The sequence below is a fragment of the Octodon degus genome, unplaced genomic scaffold (genome assembly GCF_000260255.1).
Source record: "Octodon degus isolate 3935 unplaced genomic scaffold, OctDeg1.0 scaffold00030, whole genome shotgun sequence".
Taxonomy (NCBI): Eukaryota; Metazoa; Chordata; class Mammalia; order Rodentia; family Octodontidae; genus Octodon; species Octodon degus.
The window spans coordinates 3,182,239-3,199,131 of NW_004524606.1; the positions used below are offsets into that span (position 1 = coordinate 3,182,239).

Below are 16,893 nucleotides of genomic sequence, written 5' to 3' on the forward strand. Positions count from 1 at the left end.
AGAAAGAAAGAAAGAAGAAAGAAGAAAGAAAGAAAGAAAGAAAGAAAGAAAGAAAGAAAGAAAGAAAGAAAGAAAGAAAGAAAGAAAGAAAGAAAGCCAGGAAGATGGAAGAACCATTTGTCCTGCCCAAACCAGAGAGCATGGGCAGAGGGCAGGTTGCATCCCTCAGAATTTCCTGCCCTCTCTTGCCCTGTGCCTGCATTAACTCACCAGGCATCAGAGACAATGACACTGTATCTTCTTTGGAGAAAGGGAAGGCATCTCAGCCCTGACACCATTGACATGAGACCAGAAAATCTTTTAATTCTGGTAAAATATGTACAACATAAAACTTACCATTTTACGTGTACACTTCAGTGGCATTAAATACACTTCCACTGTTATACAACCACCACTACCATCTACCTCTAGAACTTTCCCATCTTTTAAACTGAAACTCTCTCCCCATTAAACACTTTATGTTCTCCCACTCTGACTGCTGGCACTTGCCATTGCACTCTCTGTCTCTATGAATTTGAATGCTCTAGCGACTTCACATCAGTACAAACATGTAATACTTTTGTGGTTGGCTTATTTCTCTTAACATAATATCCCCAAAGGTCCTGCATGTTGTAACCTGTGTCAAAATTTCCTTCCTTGATGTTCTTGGGAATTTGGTTCCGGGAGCTGCACACAGACAACAAATTCCCTACTATGGTGTAGCATTTGCATAGAATCTGTTCACAACTTTCTATACATTTTAAATAATTTCTAAATTACTTATAATACCTAGTACAGTATAAATACTATGCCAATATACTGTATAACTAGTCACAATACTGTCTAACCACAAAAAAGAAACAAATGCTCCTACAATGACAAGAAGAGGAATGATGCAACTGTGAACATGGGTGTACGAATATCCAAGTCACTGGGTGCAGGGTAAATCTTCATTAGAGGCCACTGCTGAATGTTTGACATCCTCCTACCTGTGCAAGCAGCACAGGAGAATTTTTCCAGTTACTGATAAATATCATCCTGGTTGAGAACTATGGGGCTAAACAATGGTTTTAGTTTCCATTTCAGAATCTTTTGCCTCCTAGTAACAATTTCACATTACTATCCAAAGGTGCCATTATATATGGGAGTTGAGTACATGGGTGCTGAGACAGGCACAGGGGTCCAAATCCCAATCCAGGGGAAGATTGCTCAGCTTCTCTGAGCCTCAGCATGCTCATATGTGAAATAGAGCATATGATGGAGACCACAGTATTCTCTTCTCAATACTCACAAAGGTAGACTCTAGGGAAAGTACTTGGGATGAGCCAAGCACAATCAGGCATCACATTAAGAGGATAGTAGTAATAGTGTTGAAAGGAGTCCAGCAGATGTGATGCTTCTAATAGGTTCTAGGGAGGTACCCTAGGAGTGATGGACCATGTAAGGATACCTGGTGACACAGAGTCATGTGGACACAGTGTCTGGTGTGGCTGTCTGGTGAGCTGCATACAAGGGTATGCCCAGACCTACGGACTTTAGAACAACTGCACATCTCAGGGTCCTCCAGGGTATCTATAGAGGAGCCCCAGGCTGCTGGCAGGTGGTGTGATATGGCCTGAGAATCACCCACAGTCACCGTGCCCCTGGCATGCCTGCTTGTTTTGGCTGAGGGGCTTTCTCACCCTTCCCTTTGCAGGTTGTAGGCTCTCAGGCAAGGATCCTGTACTCAGACCAGAAGGGCCGTGTGGCCATTGCTGTGGCCATTAACCAAGCCATCGCCAATGGACATATCAAGGTGAGATATCCTTTGTTCAAAGATGACTGATCTTAGACTCTTTCATATCATAAGGGCTAAGGATATAGCTCAGTGGCTCAAGCACCTGCCTGGAAAGTACAAGATCTGGAGTTTGATTCCCAGTAACAGATTTAAAAAAAAAAAAAATTACATATCAATATAGGACCTACCTTGGGATTTCTCACCTTTGTTTCTGGTCTGTACCCTCCATACCTTCCCAGTCTGTGGGGCATGGCCCCGTGATCTCACCTCGGTGGCCAGTTGTTCAAGAGCAATGGGTCAGCCCCTATCTGGAAGATCTTGACCCAAACCACCACTATTTTTAGGGAAACCCGATTTCAGTGAGGATCTTGGTCTCTGTAGATCAGACACACAGAGGAGCTCAAAGTTGAACTGTCCTGGAAAGCAGGCCTTGCTTGGGAGGTGAGGGTGTGAGGCAGTGGTGAGGGAGAAGGGAGAGGAAGGGTGTTCTCATAGGGCTCTCAGCTGGGAATGTGCATTATTGGGTGGGGAGGGAGTAAACTGGGAGCCAGAACAACCAGGCCAGTTCTCAAATTCAAGCCCTGACACTGCCCCTTGTGTACTCTTGGACAATTCCACAGCCTGCTCTGAGCCTCAGTTTCACTATTCTGTGAAAAAAAAAAAAAAAAAAAAAGAGTATCACATTAAGACTTCAGTATATGGATGTGAGGATTAAATGACTCCACTCCCATAAGCGTACTATCCCCGCCTCCGCTTTTTTTTTTTTTGAGATATCTTTTCCAAACCATGACTCCCCCAACTGTTATCTATTTTTCTCTCACCTCTGAGGAAGCAGAAATTGGCATATTTGCTTGGAGGAGCCTATTGCCCTTCTTTTTCTCTTTTGCCGAACAGTTCTTATTGGTGTCTCTGTTTCAATGTGCCAGGAGCATTCACTACCAGCTGTGAAGGTGGAATCGGGAGACATGTGAACACTGTTCCTGTGGATCGTTTGGGGCCTGTGTGTGTTTATAGGGGTGGCACTTCCTGGACTCCTGCTTTGTTTTCAAAGACTATTGGAAAAGCTCTTGGTGTAACCCAAAAATGAGACAACTGGGAAACAAGTCCAAAGAGAAAAGAGCGCTTTATTTTAGCTGGTACCCAGCGGCAACACCCGGCACAAAGTGCCTAAGTGCGTGCCAGGAGGGGAGAGACGAGGGTTTTTAAGGCTGAAAACCGCAAAGGGGAGGTCTTGTGACTTGAGCACAAGGGAATGCAGCACAGGGGTCAGCGTCCACTTTTGGGAAAACAGGTTACATTTTTTTAACATGCGGTTACAATTTTCAGGAACAAATAATTACAATTTATGATTCGGTGTTGATCACAGGACATATTGTGTGGAGTGCTCTTGGGTAAGAAATAGTTCAGATCTTCACCTTTAACACACTGTGGTTTAGAACAAAGGAATAGTTTGAACATTAACAAACTGTGTTCAGAGGTCTGATGGATGGCTTGAGCCACCAAGATGGAGTTTAAGTTGTCAGCTTATACCAAACAATCCTCATTAATAAAGTTACAGTGGAAATGTACAGAGGTGTATAATACAATGGCTATTCTGGTTACAAAATGGAGTCAATCACATAGGTTATAACAGAAACATACAGAATTGTATAATAAAATAGCTGTTCTAGTTACAAAAATGGAGATGGTTACATAGGTTATAACAGCTCTCACCTTCTGTCTTACTCTTCTCTCCTTGCTGGAACAAATACCTGACACTCAAAATAAAGAAAGGAAAGGTTTATTTAGCTCACAGTTACTGGAGGTTTCAGTCCATCCTCAGCTGGGTCCAAGGCAGAGCAGCACAGGGCAGAGAGCAACCTTTCCTGGTGGTGGCAAAGAGCAAGAGCTCAAGGGATGGGTAGCAGCAGCTCAAGCAGGTAGCTTCTCATCCCACCTTACATTGTAATGCAAACTACCTGCCCCAGGGCAGATGCAGCATCCACATCCACAACAATCAATCACAAACTCCTGTAGCTGCCCTAAGACTACATGAGGCTTTGGGGGGGGACACCTATACACAAACCATAACATTCCATCCCTGGACCCCCAAAGACTCATGCATATTCCTTTATGCAAAAGACAGTCTAGTCCATCTCTGAGTTGCCAAAGTCCCAACAGTTTCAGCATTGCTGGAAAGTCCAAGTCCCAAGTCTCCTCCAAGATCCAAGGCAAACTCTCAACTGTGAGCCCCTGTACAAATGAAAACTTAAACACTTGCAACATTCAAAGGCACAAGATAAACACTACCATTCCAAAAGGTACACACAGCAGGATACCAAGCATTGGGACCAACACAAGTCCAAAATCCACAGGGCAAGCATTAAGTCCTGCAGTTCCATGTGGGACCTCCAAGGCAATCTGTGATGAGCAGTGAGCTCCAAAGGCCTTATATGGCTCCGCCCCTATGGCACTTCTGCTGGTAGCTCCTATGGCTTCTCTCTTAGGCCAGCCTTGTGCCCTCTTTGCAGTTTCCCTTAGATGATCCACATTTCTGGCTTTTCCAAATTTCTGGAGTTTCCACTGAATAGGCTTCTCTCTCACAGCTTCACATACTGCCCTCTCAGGGGCACACAGCCTGGCCTCCCAGGCCTTCTGAAATCAAGGTGGAAGCCTTCTGAACCTCAGAACTCCTGCATTCTGCATGCGCCTAAAACGTTTGCCACATGGATTATGCTAAGGTCTGCTGCCAGCTGGAGCAGTTGCCAGGTTTTCCTCTCTCTTGGCTGTAGGGGTCAAGTGCCTGGATGGCTGAGCACTCTGACCCTGATTTGGAGGAATAATTTCTCCATGCCGGCACCATTCTGGAAAGCCACCATTCTGGAACCTGGGACTCTGTGGCTTTCCCCTCAAGGCAAAGTCCCTGACCTTTGCAGTTCTGAGGCTGCAAAGGGTGGAGACCTGCCTCCTCCTGTGATGCCCTCAGGCCATCCTTTCCACTCTCAGGTTCCTTCCAGGCAATGAAGTCCTCTCGGCTCCATCTTTATAGTCCACAGCTTTCTTGGTGCTTTCTTTCTGGCCAAGCACACATTTTAAATTCTCCTGCTGAGCTCCTTACTCTTGATTCTCAACATAAATCTGGCTAAAATCCCCCAGTAACAACCAGGCCACTGCCCCAATATTTGGCTGCTTTGAAATATCTTTTGCCAGATTGATCAGTCCACCATGCTTAAACTCAAGTCTCAGGCAAAGTCTCTGGACATGAGCAAAATGCAGACAACTTTTCTGCCAAGCCATAACAGACATTGTCCGGAGCCCAACAACAAATGCAGGCCTTCCCAGCAGACACCTCCCCAGCCTGGTCTTTACAGGCCCGCTTTCCATTAGCCTTCTGGTCTTCTGAGCTCTGACCAGAATCTCCCAACCAGAACAGCTGAAGATGTTCCAGTGCTTTGCTTGTAGGCAGACATCGCTGAACCTTTCCTATCTCTTCCCATAAGCCATTCCCAAAAGCTTGTAATGCACATTGTCAGGTATAACCACAGCAATGACCCCACTCCTCTGGTACCAAATTCTGTCTTAGTTACTCTTCTCTCATTGCTGGGACAAATACCTGACACTCAAAATAAAGAAAGAAAAGGTTTATTTAGCTCACAGTTACTGGAGGTTTCAGTCCATACTCATCTGGGTCCAATGCAGAGCAGCACATAGCAGAAAGCAACCTTTCCTGGTGGTGGCAAAGAGCAAGAGCACAAGGGAGGGGTAGCAGCAGCTCAAGCAGCTAGCTTCGCATCCCACCTTACATTGTAATGCAAACTACCTTCCCCGGGGCAGGTGCAGCATCCACACCCACAACAATCACAAACTCCTGTAGCTGCCCTAAGAATTCAAGAGGCTTTGGGGGAACACCTATACACAAACCATAACACCTTCCTAATATCCACAACAATCACAAACTCCTGTAGCTGGCCCACAGAGAGTGACTTATTTAACATGCATTCATTCACTCACTCACGCCATTCATTTATTCACTGAACAGCACTCAGTTGAGTGTCTCCTGTGTGTTGGCATTTTCTAAGCACCCAACACAGAGAGCATGATAGACACCATTCCAGTCCTATCCTATTTATTTTTTTTTTATTATGTGTGTGTGTGTGTGTGTGTGTGTGTGTGTGTGTGGCCAGCTCCGCCCACCAGGGGGTGGGGCTGGCTGGCATGAGGTGCTGGGGGATTGAACCGTGGTCCCTGTGCTTTGCTAAGCTTGTTCTAAGTAGGTGCTTTACACCACTGAGCCATCTCACCAGGCCCTCCTATCCTATTTAGACAAATGAAGGGAACTGACCTCACACAACTCTAGGTATACATTAAGAGAGACTCTCAGATGGTGTTTGATACTTTGAGAATGAAGGGGTGATAAGGACAGGATTTCTGAATTGTTGGCATTGAGTTAAGATCTAAATAGCCAGAGGTACTAGAACATCTAGGTGGAAATAGTTTCACCACAAAGGTAAAGATGATAAGTCTCTGTCCTCACAGGGACTGGCAGCTCAAAAAGGTTCCTAGCAATGATTTTGTCTAAGTAATCCAGGCATTTTACCTCCTTCCACCCTGCAGGCCCCAGTGGTTCTAAGCCGAGATCACCACGATGTAAGTGGCACTGACAGCCCCTTTAGAGAGACTTCCAACATATATGATGGCTCTGCCTTCTGCGCAGGTGAGAAAGACCAAAACAACACAAATTAACAAACAAAAAATGAATGTACTGAATACAGTGATGTATAACTATAGTCCCACTACTCAGGAGGCCGATGTATGAGGATCCCTTGAGCCCAAGAGTTTAAGGGAAGCCTAAGCAGCATATAGCAAGACCCATTTCAAACTTGAAAGAAGAAAGAGGGAGTAAGAAAGAAGGGAGAGAAGAAGAGGGAGGGGGAGAGGGAGATAGAGGAGAGAGGCAAGGAAAGAGGGAAGGAATGTTAGGTTTGGATTTTATTTAAAAGTTGATTTGTTCATTTGATCTCTTCACTGTGACAGATGTTCTGGTATTTGAGATACTTAGCCAGGATAAGGTAACTGACCTAAGACTGAAAGGGTTCTGGAATGTAGGACTTCCAGTTTTAAAAGTGAGCCAGTTTCAGGCAAACTGAGATCACGTGACACTCTCAACTCTGGTGTATGTCTGACCTTGCGACTTGCCAGGTGACTTTAAGGCCGTAGGAAAGAAGCTGATTCCTTGCTTTTCCAAATTCTAGAGCTAATTTTTTTGCATTTCTTTGCTCATGGCCCCTTTTCAATCTTCACAGCCCAGGACCAGGGAGGAAAAAAAAAAATGTGTTTAGGATTCTCCTTGATCTCTGTGAACATGCAGTTGGAATTTTGGAGAAAAGCTTCCAACAGAAAATGAACCCCTTACACCTGTGTCCCCAGGACCCCCACAGTGAGCTTGCACTTATCCTTTGTCAGATAATGTGTTGTAAGGCTGTACATCCCTCTGCAGGTGCCCATTCCCTCTGTATGACAGGTTACATGACTGTGCTGCTGTAACCAAACACAATGGGTCCATCCCTTGATGTGTGCAAAGCCAGTAAGCACAATGAGGAGAACAAAGAGTGAAGAAAGCTTTATTACTTGTAGCATGTAAGGAGAGCTCTGGGCATTATTCCCAAAGCAGTCTCTCCCCAAAGAACAGAAGCAAGCAGCTTTTATTGGGGGAAATAATATGCATATTCGTAAAGGAAAGACTTCTTGTTCCATAAAGATGGGCACATTTCTGAGCACTCCCAGTTGGAAATCATGCTTTTTCGTATATATTACATGTTCCAAAATAGTGGAAAACACCTTCTGGACAGAGAATCTAGTATTATAATGAATAATGTTTATTCTAGATCCCCTAAAAGAGTAAGTCAGATTGATAGCAATTTTGAGTAGTTCCTTGTGTGTTTTTCTAGAAGGTCTTACCTGAAGCAAATAACAACAATAAAAACAATTTGAGCAAACAGTAGCAGTTATTTAAAGGAGCAGCATCTGCTCTGCCACAGGCATAGGTGACACCCCTCAAAAGTACCTGCCTAGAACCTAACATGGTAGACTCAGTTCTCACAGAGAATAAGAATGTCATTCTTTTGAAGTCCCACCACTTCTCATTTGTAAAGGGAGAGTGATGCTCTGACTCCTTGTATCTTTGAAACTAACACCAGACCCACATCCCTTTTAATTCTTGTACTCTTTCTGCTTCTAGGTGCTTTATCTGGTCTTTAAGATAACCAAGTACAAATATAAGAAATAATAATAGGGAAAACTGGGCATCTGTCAATTTATCCTGCTTCAGCGTGGGGTCTTCACACACAAATTATTGCTGCTTCTAGAGTCTCTGCCCAATTACTGCCCTATCTCTCAGCCCAAGTAGTGGCCCAAGTCTAGCCTGGTCCTCAGGTCTGCTTCATACACAGAATGATGAGTGGTGATTTCTCTCTTTCTGCAGATATGGCTGTCCAGAACTTTGTGGGAGATGCCTGCCGAGGGGCCACCTGGGTTGCACTTCACAATGGAGGGGGTGTAGGCTGGTAAGAAGGCATCAGAGGCCAGGTTGCAGGCTGATGTGGAAGTCTTGGGGACAGGGAAGGATACCACTTTGAAGAGGAGCACAGCTTTACTAGCCAGCTCTGAGCTGAGCTCTGAGCCAGTTTTGGTTGGATCAAGTAATCCCCTTCCCTGAGAAGCCAAGTCCGTAGCTATAAAACTTCCTAGAGCATTCCAGAGGGCTGGCGTGGCCGCACACCTTATGAGGCTGCAATTCTGAGCTGCAGCCTAGTTAGGTGACTTTAATTAATGGAAAATGTGACTGGAATGCATATCCTTTCCAATACCTGAATTAGAGAAAACCACAACTCAGAAGAGCTGCCTGCTTCTTGGGTACCTAGCATTTTGGTGCTTGATTTACCTGTCAGTTGTATGGGGGAAAACATAGACTCTAAAAGAGGATGAGTGGCTTGGCAAAGCCCACAGATATGGAGAAGACAGAGTTTGAACCCAGCCTGTCTCCCTAGGATCTGTCTCCCTAGAATCCATCAAACTCCATACACAAGAACACAGGCTGACAAGATGCTGAAACCAATGCCCTCGGTCCTAGCTGTCCTTGATCACTCTTATGGAGAAGTACCATAAATTCATCTTGGGATCCATCAAACTCACACACATATATAATTTAACCTGTTAGATGCCTCTACAAGGCTTATTACAGAAACTGCAGGAAATCTGTCCCAGGGTCATTTCTACTCCAATAGGAAACCACCCTCAACTCTGCACCTGTAGTTTTTCTTTGTTTTACTTAAATCCATGTTTCTGTGTTTTAAGATTATCCTGAGTTTCTTGATTTACTTGGCTACTTTTGGACTATCTGTTGGCTACTTCTAGTAGCTTCTTTCCTTCTCAGGGCTGCCAACAACAGCCCTGAGTCAAATTTAGCTCCTTCCTTTGCCTCAGTCTCCTCTGAGACCCTCTGTTTGGTGGTTGCCTTTGTGCTGTGTGTCCAGTGGATAACTTCAGCATGAACATCAGCAGGCTGGCTGCAGCCCTGTGTGTTGAGACTGATTTTTCAATGGTGGTCTACAGGATGGGGCCATCCAACCAACCAAACCTGTTGTTTTTGTTTCTTGTTGGCAAAATGAATAGAATATTAGTAAATGTTTTGTGAACTAACAATTGTGAAGGGTAAATGAATCAATGACAATAGCTAACATATATGCAGTATTTAATATAAAAGAGGACCTATAATCAATTTGAGTATGTTACTTCATTTATTTGTTTTGTTATACCCAACATTTATTTTTATTTATGTTTGACACAAGAGTTTCCTCTTTTTTCTAGCTAGGAATTATATCCAAAGTCTCCTATACTACTTTTATGTTTTCCTCAATGGTATAGTTAGTTGAACCAACACCTCTTGTGAGTAACCCCAAATTCATCATTAATCGTGATGCTTTCCCACCTTCCTAAGTTCTGCATGTTCATGGTTATTCTGTGATCTGTTTGCTTAAGTCACCTGAGCTGAGTGTTGTCCTCTGAACCTCTGGGGTTCAGGCTCCTGAAGCAAAAGATATTATCCTAATCTCCAAAAATCCCTGAAGTGAAGGACACATCAACATGACTCCTGGACATTTTCTCTTATACCCAGCATCAGCCACTGATAGGAAAGTGATAATGACATGAAATCAATTATTCAGAGCATCTTTTACCTAGAGGCATAAGACTTCCCAGGTACAGGGGTCAGGGCAGAGTAAGAGCCTTGGGCAGTGGCAGCTGCCCACTCAAAGAAGGAGTTCAGCATCTAGGATGCCAAGGGGGCAATGCAGGAAACTTCTAGGGTCACAGCATACTCCAGCTTCCTGTAGAGAACTGATTGAAGCAAGCCAAAGTTTGTGCTGAGCATCTAAGACTGGACAGACATGAAGGATGAGAGATTAACAGAAAGAGATGGATATTTTATGTACAGGAAGGAGATAAAGCAGATCACTGCAAGTGAGGAATAGGACATATCTGCATACAAGCAAAGAAAAAGTTGGTAATATCAAGGGCATTTTCTGTGTGTATGACTGATAGCTGAGAAACCTGAGCAAGAACTGAGATCAGAACCAGCCAGGGAACCAGCATGCCATGGAAGCCCTTGGTAATGACCTTGAGAACAACATCAGGCTGAATATAGAGAATGTCACTCTATATTGATATAGAATATTTCCCTGCAAAACATGTAGAAAGTAGAAATGTGTTAACATACATAAGATTCAGATTATGTCTACTGAAAAACAAAGGAGGGGCCAGTGAGATAGCTCAGCGGTCTAAAGCGCCTGTGTAGGCAAGCTTAGCAGGCTCTGGGGACAGTGGTTTGATCCGCAGCACCACATGATGCCCCAGCCCCACCCCCAGGGTGGGCTGAGCCAAAAAATTTAATAATAGTAATAAGGAAAAACAAATGAAAAAAGCAGGGCAAAACCTTCTGGCAACAGTTAAATCCACGTTCAGAGAAAGACACTAATTGGAAAATGAGAAATACTGAAAATAAAGGAATTTGATCTTCAAATCAGGTAGTCAGGACTCCAAAGTACACCTGAATCAAGTAAAAAGAAGGGATAAGAAAGATAAACACCACAACAATAAAATCAGGAAAAATGACAGCTGAACTGAGTGACACAAGAGCTATCTCAAGGAAGTATGCCTTTACAGGACAGCTCTGAGAGGGGAAGAGAACATTACATCTTACCAGGTGGTCAGGCAGGCTTCAAGCAGTGACACAAAGTGGGTCCTAGCGGTGGGCACTGGGTCCACAGGCCGAGCTCAGAGGCACAGTTGGGCAGAGAGGCCTGGATGTGACCACTGCTCTTCCTAGCCCTTCTCTAGAGGAAGTTCCTGCATCCACTCATCTGCACGCTCCAGGATACAGAGGCCCATGTGATCCAGCACCCTGCCCCAACACTGACCCCTTCTCAAGCCAACCCTTTCAAAATGTGTCTCTACCTGCTCTATGTAGGTGAGGAGTACTGAGTGACATGGGAACACCCTTTCCTCTTGCAGGGGTGAGGTGATCAATGGTGGATTTGGCCTCTTGCTGGATGGATCCCCAGAGGCTGAGCACAAGGCCAGGATGATGCTCAGCTGGGATGTCTCCAATGGTGTAAGTCTTCCTCAGGCCTCTCCATCCTACTTTATGTCTTCTCCATGGCTCTGGGCTACAGTTCTTCCATTCTCCATGAAAGGCTATTCAGGAGCCCATTCTGCCCTGTGGGCATTTCTAAAACTTGCTCTTCACCAGAGGAACCCTTTGTCACTCTCAACTATCTCCAGAATCGCCCTGCCATGTACCTCACCCCTCCAGCTTCTGTCTATCCCGGTGGCCCTGAAAGTCCCAGTGCTTGTTCCCACAGAGTACACCCTCTTAGTACTAGTATTGAGAGACTTCACTTTCTTTGTTCTTATTGTTACTTGAGGTGGAACCCAGGGCTTTGCACACATGCTAAGCACTGCTGAACAGTGTCACTCACCTTACTTCAAAGCTCCACTTTCTTTGAAGGCAGATCAGAGAGTGGCAGATTCTTCAGCCCTTCCTGTGCAACTGTGACCCACTTTGCTGTAATGTAGCATTCTCCATGAGGCAGGGGGCAGGAGATAGGGGGCAGGGGGCAGGGAGTGGGGGCAGAATTCTCTGTAACTACATGATGCACAGTTGAGAAAAAGAGGAAACAGCTCAGATGGAGGTCAGAAATGATAGATAAGGGTACATAGGATGTGAGTGAAATGGGATGGAGACTCAGGGACCAAGGGCAAGAGTCTAGGCAGTGTGACACTGGGAGGCTGAGGGCCCCTGGAGTTGGGTCCAGAGGGCAAGTGTGAGGGTTCAGGACATCTGTCAGGGCCCATTCATCAGGAGGCACAGGGACTCCAGCAGGGAGTGAGAGCTGTGAGCATGGGGGACAGACCCTGCACTTTCATTCTAGGAAACCCCACTGGCAGCGGTGTGGAGATGGAGTTGGAGGAGGCATGGGGATGTGGGATGGGCTAGTTAACAAGAATAGTGGGGGAAAACAACAGTGAATGCTGGTTAGAGGTACTGATTGCTGGTGGGAATGTAAACCAGTGCAGCTGCAGCCAGCTCACCCTGCTGTAGGTCCTTCTTTAGGGGTGAAAAAGATTAAAGCTGGCAAACAACGAACAGCAGAAAATGACAGAGTGTATGCTTATTAGGAAAAATAAAAAGAAAAGCCACCCACTGCTGGGGAGGGGACTTCCAAAAGGCAGAACAACTGTAGATGCTTAAATCTAGAAGCTTTTATAGCATGTTTAGTACAGGTGAAAGCAGCAGAATGCAAGGATGCTTCTAGTTATTTCCAGGCCTTTGATTTCCAGAAAGTGGGCGGTCTTGTTTGCATCCCATTCCTCCAAGGCTCCTTCTGGCTTGTTTAGGAATTTGTCTTTTGTCCTTTGTGTTCCATTACTATCAGATTAATAATAGCCATAGTTATTGCAGGCTGATCAGGTCCACAATCTCCCAAATTGGACAGGGAGGCTTAAATAAGACAAATGGTATGATTTCAGGGTTCAGGAGGATCAAAAGCCCTCTCACAGAATTTGAGATTTTCTGGGGTTTTAGAAGAAGATCTTCTCTGGGTCCCATTAGATTTTCAAATAAAGGAGGGAGATGCTAAAGAAAATGCAGGCATCTGGGCAGAATTTGGGAATCTCTTCAAGGACTTCTCCAAGTGATACATATATTTATTGAGGAGAACTGTTATCTTCAGAAAGGCTTTCACTGCAAGAGTGAAAAGTCTGCAGCTACAGTCACCTTTTCATTCATTCTTTTTTTCTTTTTTCTTTTTCTTTTTTTTTTTTTTTTTTTTTTTTTTGTCCTTTTGAGACAGGGTCTCACTATGCAACTATGCAACACAGGCTGACCTTGAGCTCACATTGTAGCCCAGGCTGGTCTCAACTCCCAATGATCCTCTGGCCTCAACCTGGTGGTGCTGGGATTACAGAAATGCTCTACCAAGCTCTGCCTACAGTCTCCTTTTATTTAATTGGGGTTGAAGCCAAAAGTCCCCAGCTGTGGCCGTATGTTATCCTCTGAGGCATCCCAATTAAACAGGTCGATACAGGCCTCAGTAGGGACCAGTGATTCATAGAAGTTTAGTTCCTATGTGTCTGATGCCAGATAAGGGCCTAAAACTTGGACAAACTCATGAGTAAGCATGAAAAGCCAATTGGTTAATATTAAATCCTGCTCAGAACTGCTTCATAGTGGTCTCTATCACATTGGGTCCTGACAGTCAATTTAATTATTGAGTCCCTTTGCAGTCCACTCTTGTAAGCCCTGACCTTCAGTTTCTTTAGGTTAGCTATTCATGATCTGTGTCCAAACTTCTTTGTATCTCTGCAGAAATCAGCATGGAGATTCCACAAAAAACTAAAAAAAGGGCCAGGGAGATGGCTCAGAGGCATAAGTGCCTGCCTGGCAAGTGTAAGGTCCTGAGTTCAATCCCTGGTACCACAAAAAAAGAAAAAAGAAAAAAAAAAAAAAACCTAAAAATACAAATCTCATTTGACCCAGTTATATCTCTCCAAGGTATATTCCCCTAAATTAAAGGCACATCCTATATTGATACATCCCTCTGTTTATAGCAATGCAAATCACAAGAGTTAAGTTCTGGAATAGCTTAGATGCCTGTCAACAAATGAATGGATAAAGAAAATAGGGTGTATATACTTAGTGGATTATTATTCAATCATAAATAAGAATGAAAAAATCTCATTTACAGAAAAATGCATGGAATTTCAGACCATAGTGATAACAAAATAAGCCAGACTAAGAAAATTAAATAACATGCTTTCTTTTATAAGACAAATCTAAGGGGTTTTTTGTTTGTTTGTTTGTTTTTGTTTTTTTGTATTTTAGGGAAGTGTCTACAGGGTGCTCAGGGTCCCACTACTAGATCAGACTCATAGTGGTCTGCCTGTTTACAGCCTCCCAAGAGCTGGGATTACAGGCATGCACCCATGCCCAGTCTCAATTGCTGTCTCAGCGTGCCCAGGGTTGGGGGGGATGGCATGTCAGGTCAGGGAATCAAGCCCCTGCCCCTGCACCTGCTTGCAGGTGCTTTAATCCACTGAGCTATTTGGCGGAGCCCAAGACATCTAAGATATACATAAATGAATAAATAAATAAATTAAATGAGTAATGTTAGGAAACTAGAAACTAGACTCTTGGAAATAGAGAATGAGATTAAAGGAGGGGAGAACAAAGGAAGGGAGGGGTCAGGGGATTGAAAGTGAGCAAGCTATGGTACATACATGTATCAGTTTTCCAAAATGAATACTGCTATTCTGTGATGTAACTTTTAAAAATCAGTAGTATCAAGGATGGGGGAGGTACCATGCTCATGATTTAGGGGAGACCAAATAGAAAAGAAGTAGACTGGAGAAGGACTCTTAAACTGGAACTGAGGTGGACACATATTCTGAGGGCACAAAAGAAACACTGTGGATCACGCCTGGATTCCTAGCCAAATTCCTCTGAGTAAAGATGAGGCCATTCTTAGAGGTGGGGAATGTTGGGGCTGTTGTAATGATAGCTGGTTTCAGCTCAAGAAGACACTACATCAGGTTAGTCTACATTAGACAGACAGAGGTTTGCGCTGGAGAGGAGGATGAAGCCTATGAAAAGAGGCCGGCTCTACAGATGATATCTAAGACTTGCACAATAGAGGAAGACTGGCAGTTTGGGAGTCAAAACACCTTGCAGAGGGCCAGCCAGATAGCTCAGCAGACTAAAGCACCTGTTCAGGCAGGGTACAGTTGCCAGGGTTTGATCCCCAGCATGTGGTACCAGCCCCACCCTGGTCATGCACTGAGACAGCAATTAAGACTGGGCATGGTGGCACGTGCCTGTAATCCTAGCACTTAGGAGACTGAAAAATAGGAGAATCACTATGAGTCTATTCTGTGTAAGTGAGACCCTGTATTAAATACATAAAAAGAAAAAAAAAAACTTGCAGAGAACTCAGTGATGTTGACACCAATTGCTGCACATCCCATTTCCCTAGGTGGCCCGGCGCTGCTGGTCTGGGAACCCAAAGGCCTATGAGATCATCTGCCAGACGATGCAAGAGAACAGTGGCTTAGAAGTAACACTTCCCCACGATGTGAGAGATGAGCGCATGCTCCAGCAAGCTCTGCAACCCTGAGAAGAATCCAGTAGCCACCTGCAGTCCTCTGTCTCCTTTCTTCCCTTGGCTCTCCCCACCCTCCTCACCTCTACACAACTCCTATACTTCTGAGATATACACACAAGCCCTATGTGGCCCTCATGGCACTCTAGATGGGACCCATTTCATAGGCAAGGCCCAGAGAAGTGATACCACTTGTCTATGACCTACTGCTTGACGAGGTCCCCAGGAAGGGTAGTTTATGCCTTGCTCAGGGCCAAGTCCTCAGGCCTCCTATGGTGTGGACACTAACTGTGAGGCGACTGCCATGAATTGGCCAAGCTGGGCACTACCTGGTCTTTCCTAAGCCTCCCCAAGTTCTCTTTGGGTTTTACCACTTCACTCTACTTCCTGTCTACCTGTCCAGTGCTGTTCTTCTGTCTGCCCATTTATCTGGACCTTGGCACCCCAGGATTAGGGATAAAACGGAGGAGTTTATGGATGAAGATAAACAGGAAATAAAGGAAAGAATTAAAAATGCATGTCTCACCCCATCCTGGTGGGGTTGGGGTGGGCCGGTGGAGTGAGCAGTGTGGTGTGCCCCAGGGAAAGGGGTCCTTTGCTAGGGAAATAAAGGGAGAGGAGGGCACCCCCTTCTGACCAGCACAGTATGAACTGTCTGCAGGAGCCTGGGGTTTCCTACAGGAACCACTTTGGTCCTGTACTGGGGACGTAGCTGGGCCACCAGTCTCCTAAAATCAGTGTACAGCAAAGGCTTAAATAAAACAGACAATGTGGCTCTTTCTGCCATCTTTCCATGCCGCCATAATGGTGCACATGAATGTCCTGGCTGATGCTCTCAAGAGCATCAACAATGCCGAAAAGAGAGGCAAACACCAGGTTCTCATTAGGCCGTGCTCCAAAGTCATTGTCCCGTTTCTAACTGTGATGATGAAGCATGGTTATATTGGCGAATTTGAAATCATTGATGATCACAGGGCTGGAAAAATTGTTGTCAACCTTATAGGCAGGTTAAACAAGTGTGGTGTGATTAGCCCCAGGTTTGATGTACAGCTGAAAGACCTGGAAAAATCGCAGAATAACCTGCTCCCATCTCGTCAGTTTGGTTTCATTGTATTGACGACCTCAGCTGGCATCATGGATTATGAAGAAGCGCAACGAAAACACACAGGAGGAAAAATCCTGGGATTCTTCTTCTAAGGATGTAAAACATACAAATAAAATGCCTCAGCAGAAAAAAAAAAAGACAGTGTTACATGGTTTTGGGAGTCCATAAAGGCCAGAATTCTCTTGGAGCTGAGACAAAGACTTCTCTGGATTTCCTGCATTTATTGGCTCATATTCATTGGATTTCAAACAAGTTCAGGGATTGTGAGGGCAAGTGAAGGGAAAGGCTAGAGCAAAGGTGCAAAACTCAGCAAAGCCTTGAGAAGTTAGAACAAAGACTCT

The 16,893-nt window shown here is 44.7% G+C and overlaps 1 protein-coding gene and 1 pseudogene across 1 annotated transcript in view; both read left to right on the forward strand.

The window, feature by feature from the left end:
- The window catches only part of Uroc1 (urocanate hydratase 1), a 36,026-nt gene extending 20,067 nt beyond the window's left edge, over window positions 1-15,959 (forward strand). The window contains exons 16-20 of the mRNA XM_004629475.2: window positions 1,676-1,774; window positions 6,350-6,449; window positions 8,217-8,298; window positions 11,303-11,402; window positions 15,322-15,959. Of these exons, the coding sequence (XP_004629532.1) occupies window positions 1,676-1,774; window positions 6,350-6,449; window positions 8,217-8,298; window positions 11,303-11,402; window positions 15,322-15,462 (522 nt within the window). The 3' untranslated portion in view covers window positions 15,463-15,959. The remainder of the gene's footprint in view (window positions 1-1,675; window positions 1,775-6,349; window positions 6,450-8,216; window positions 8,299-11,302; window positions 11,403-15,321) is intronic.
- Window positions 15,960-16,248: 289 nt separating this feature from the next.
- LOC101567174 lies at window positions 16,249-16,644 on the forward strand (annotated as a pseudogene).
- Window positions 16,645-16,893: the final 249 nt, after the last annotated feature.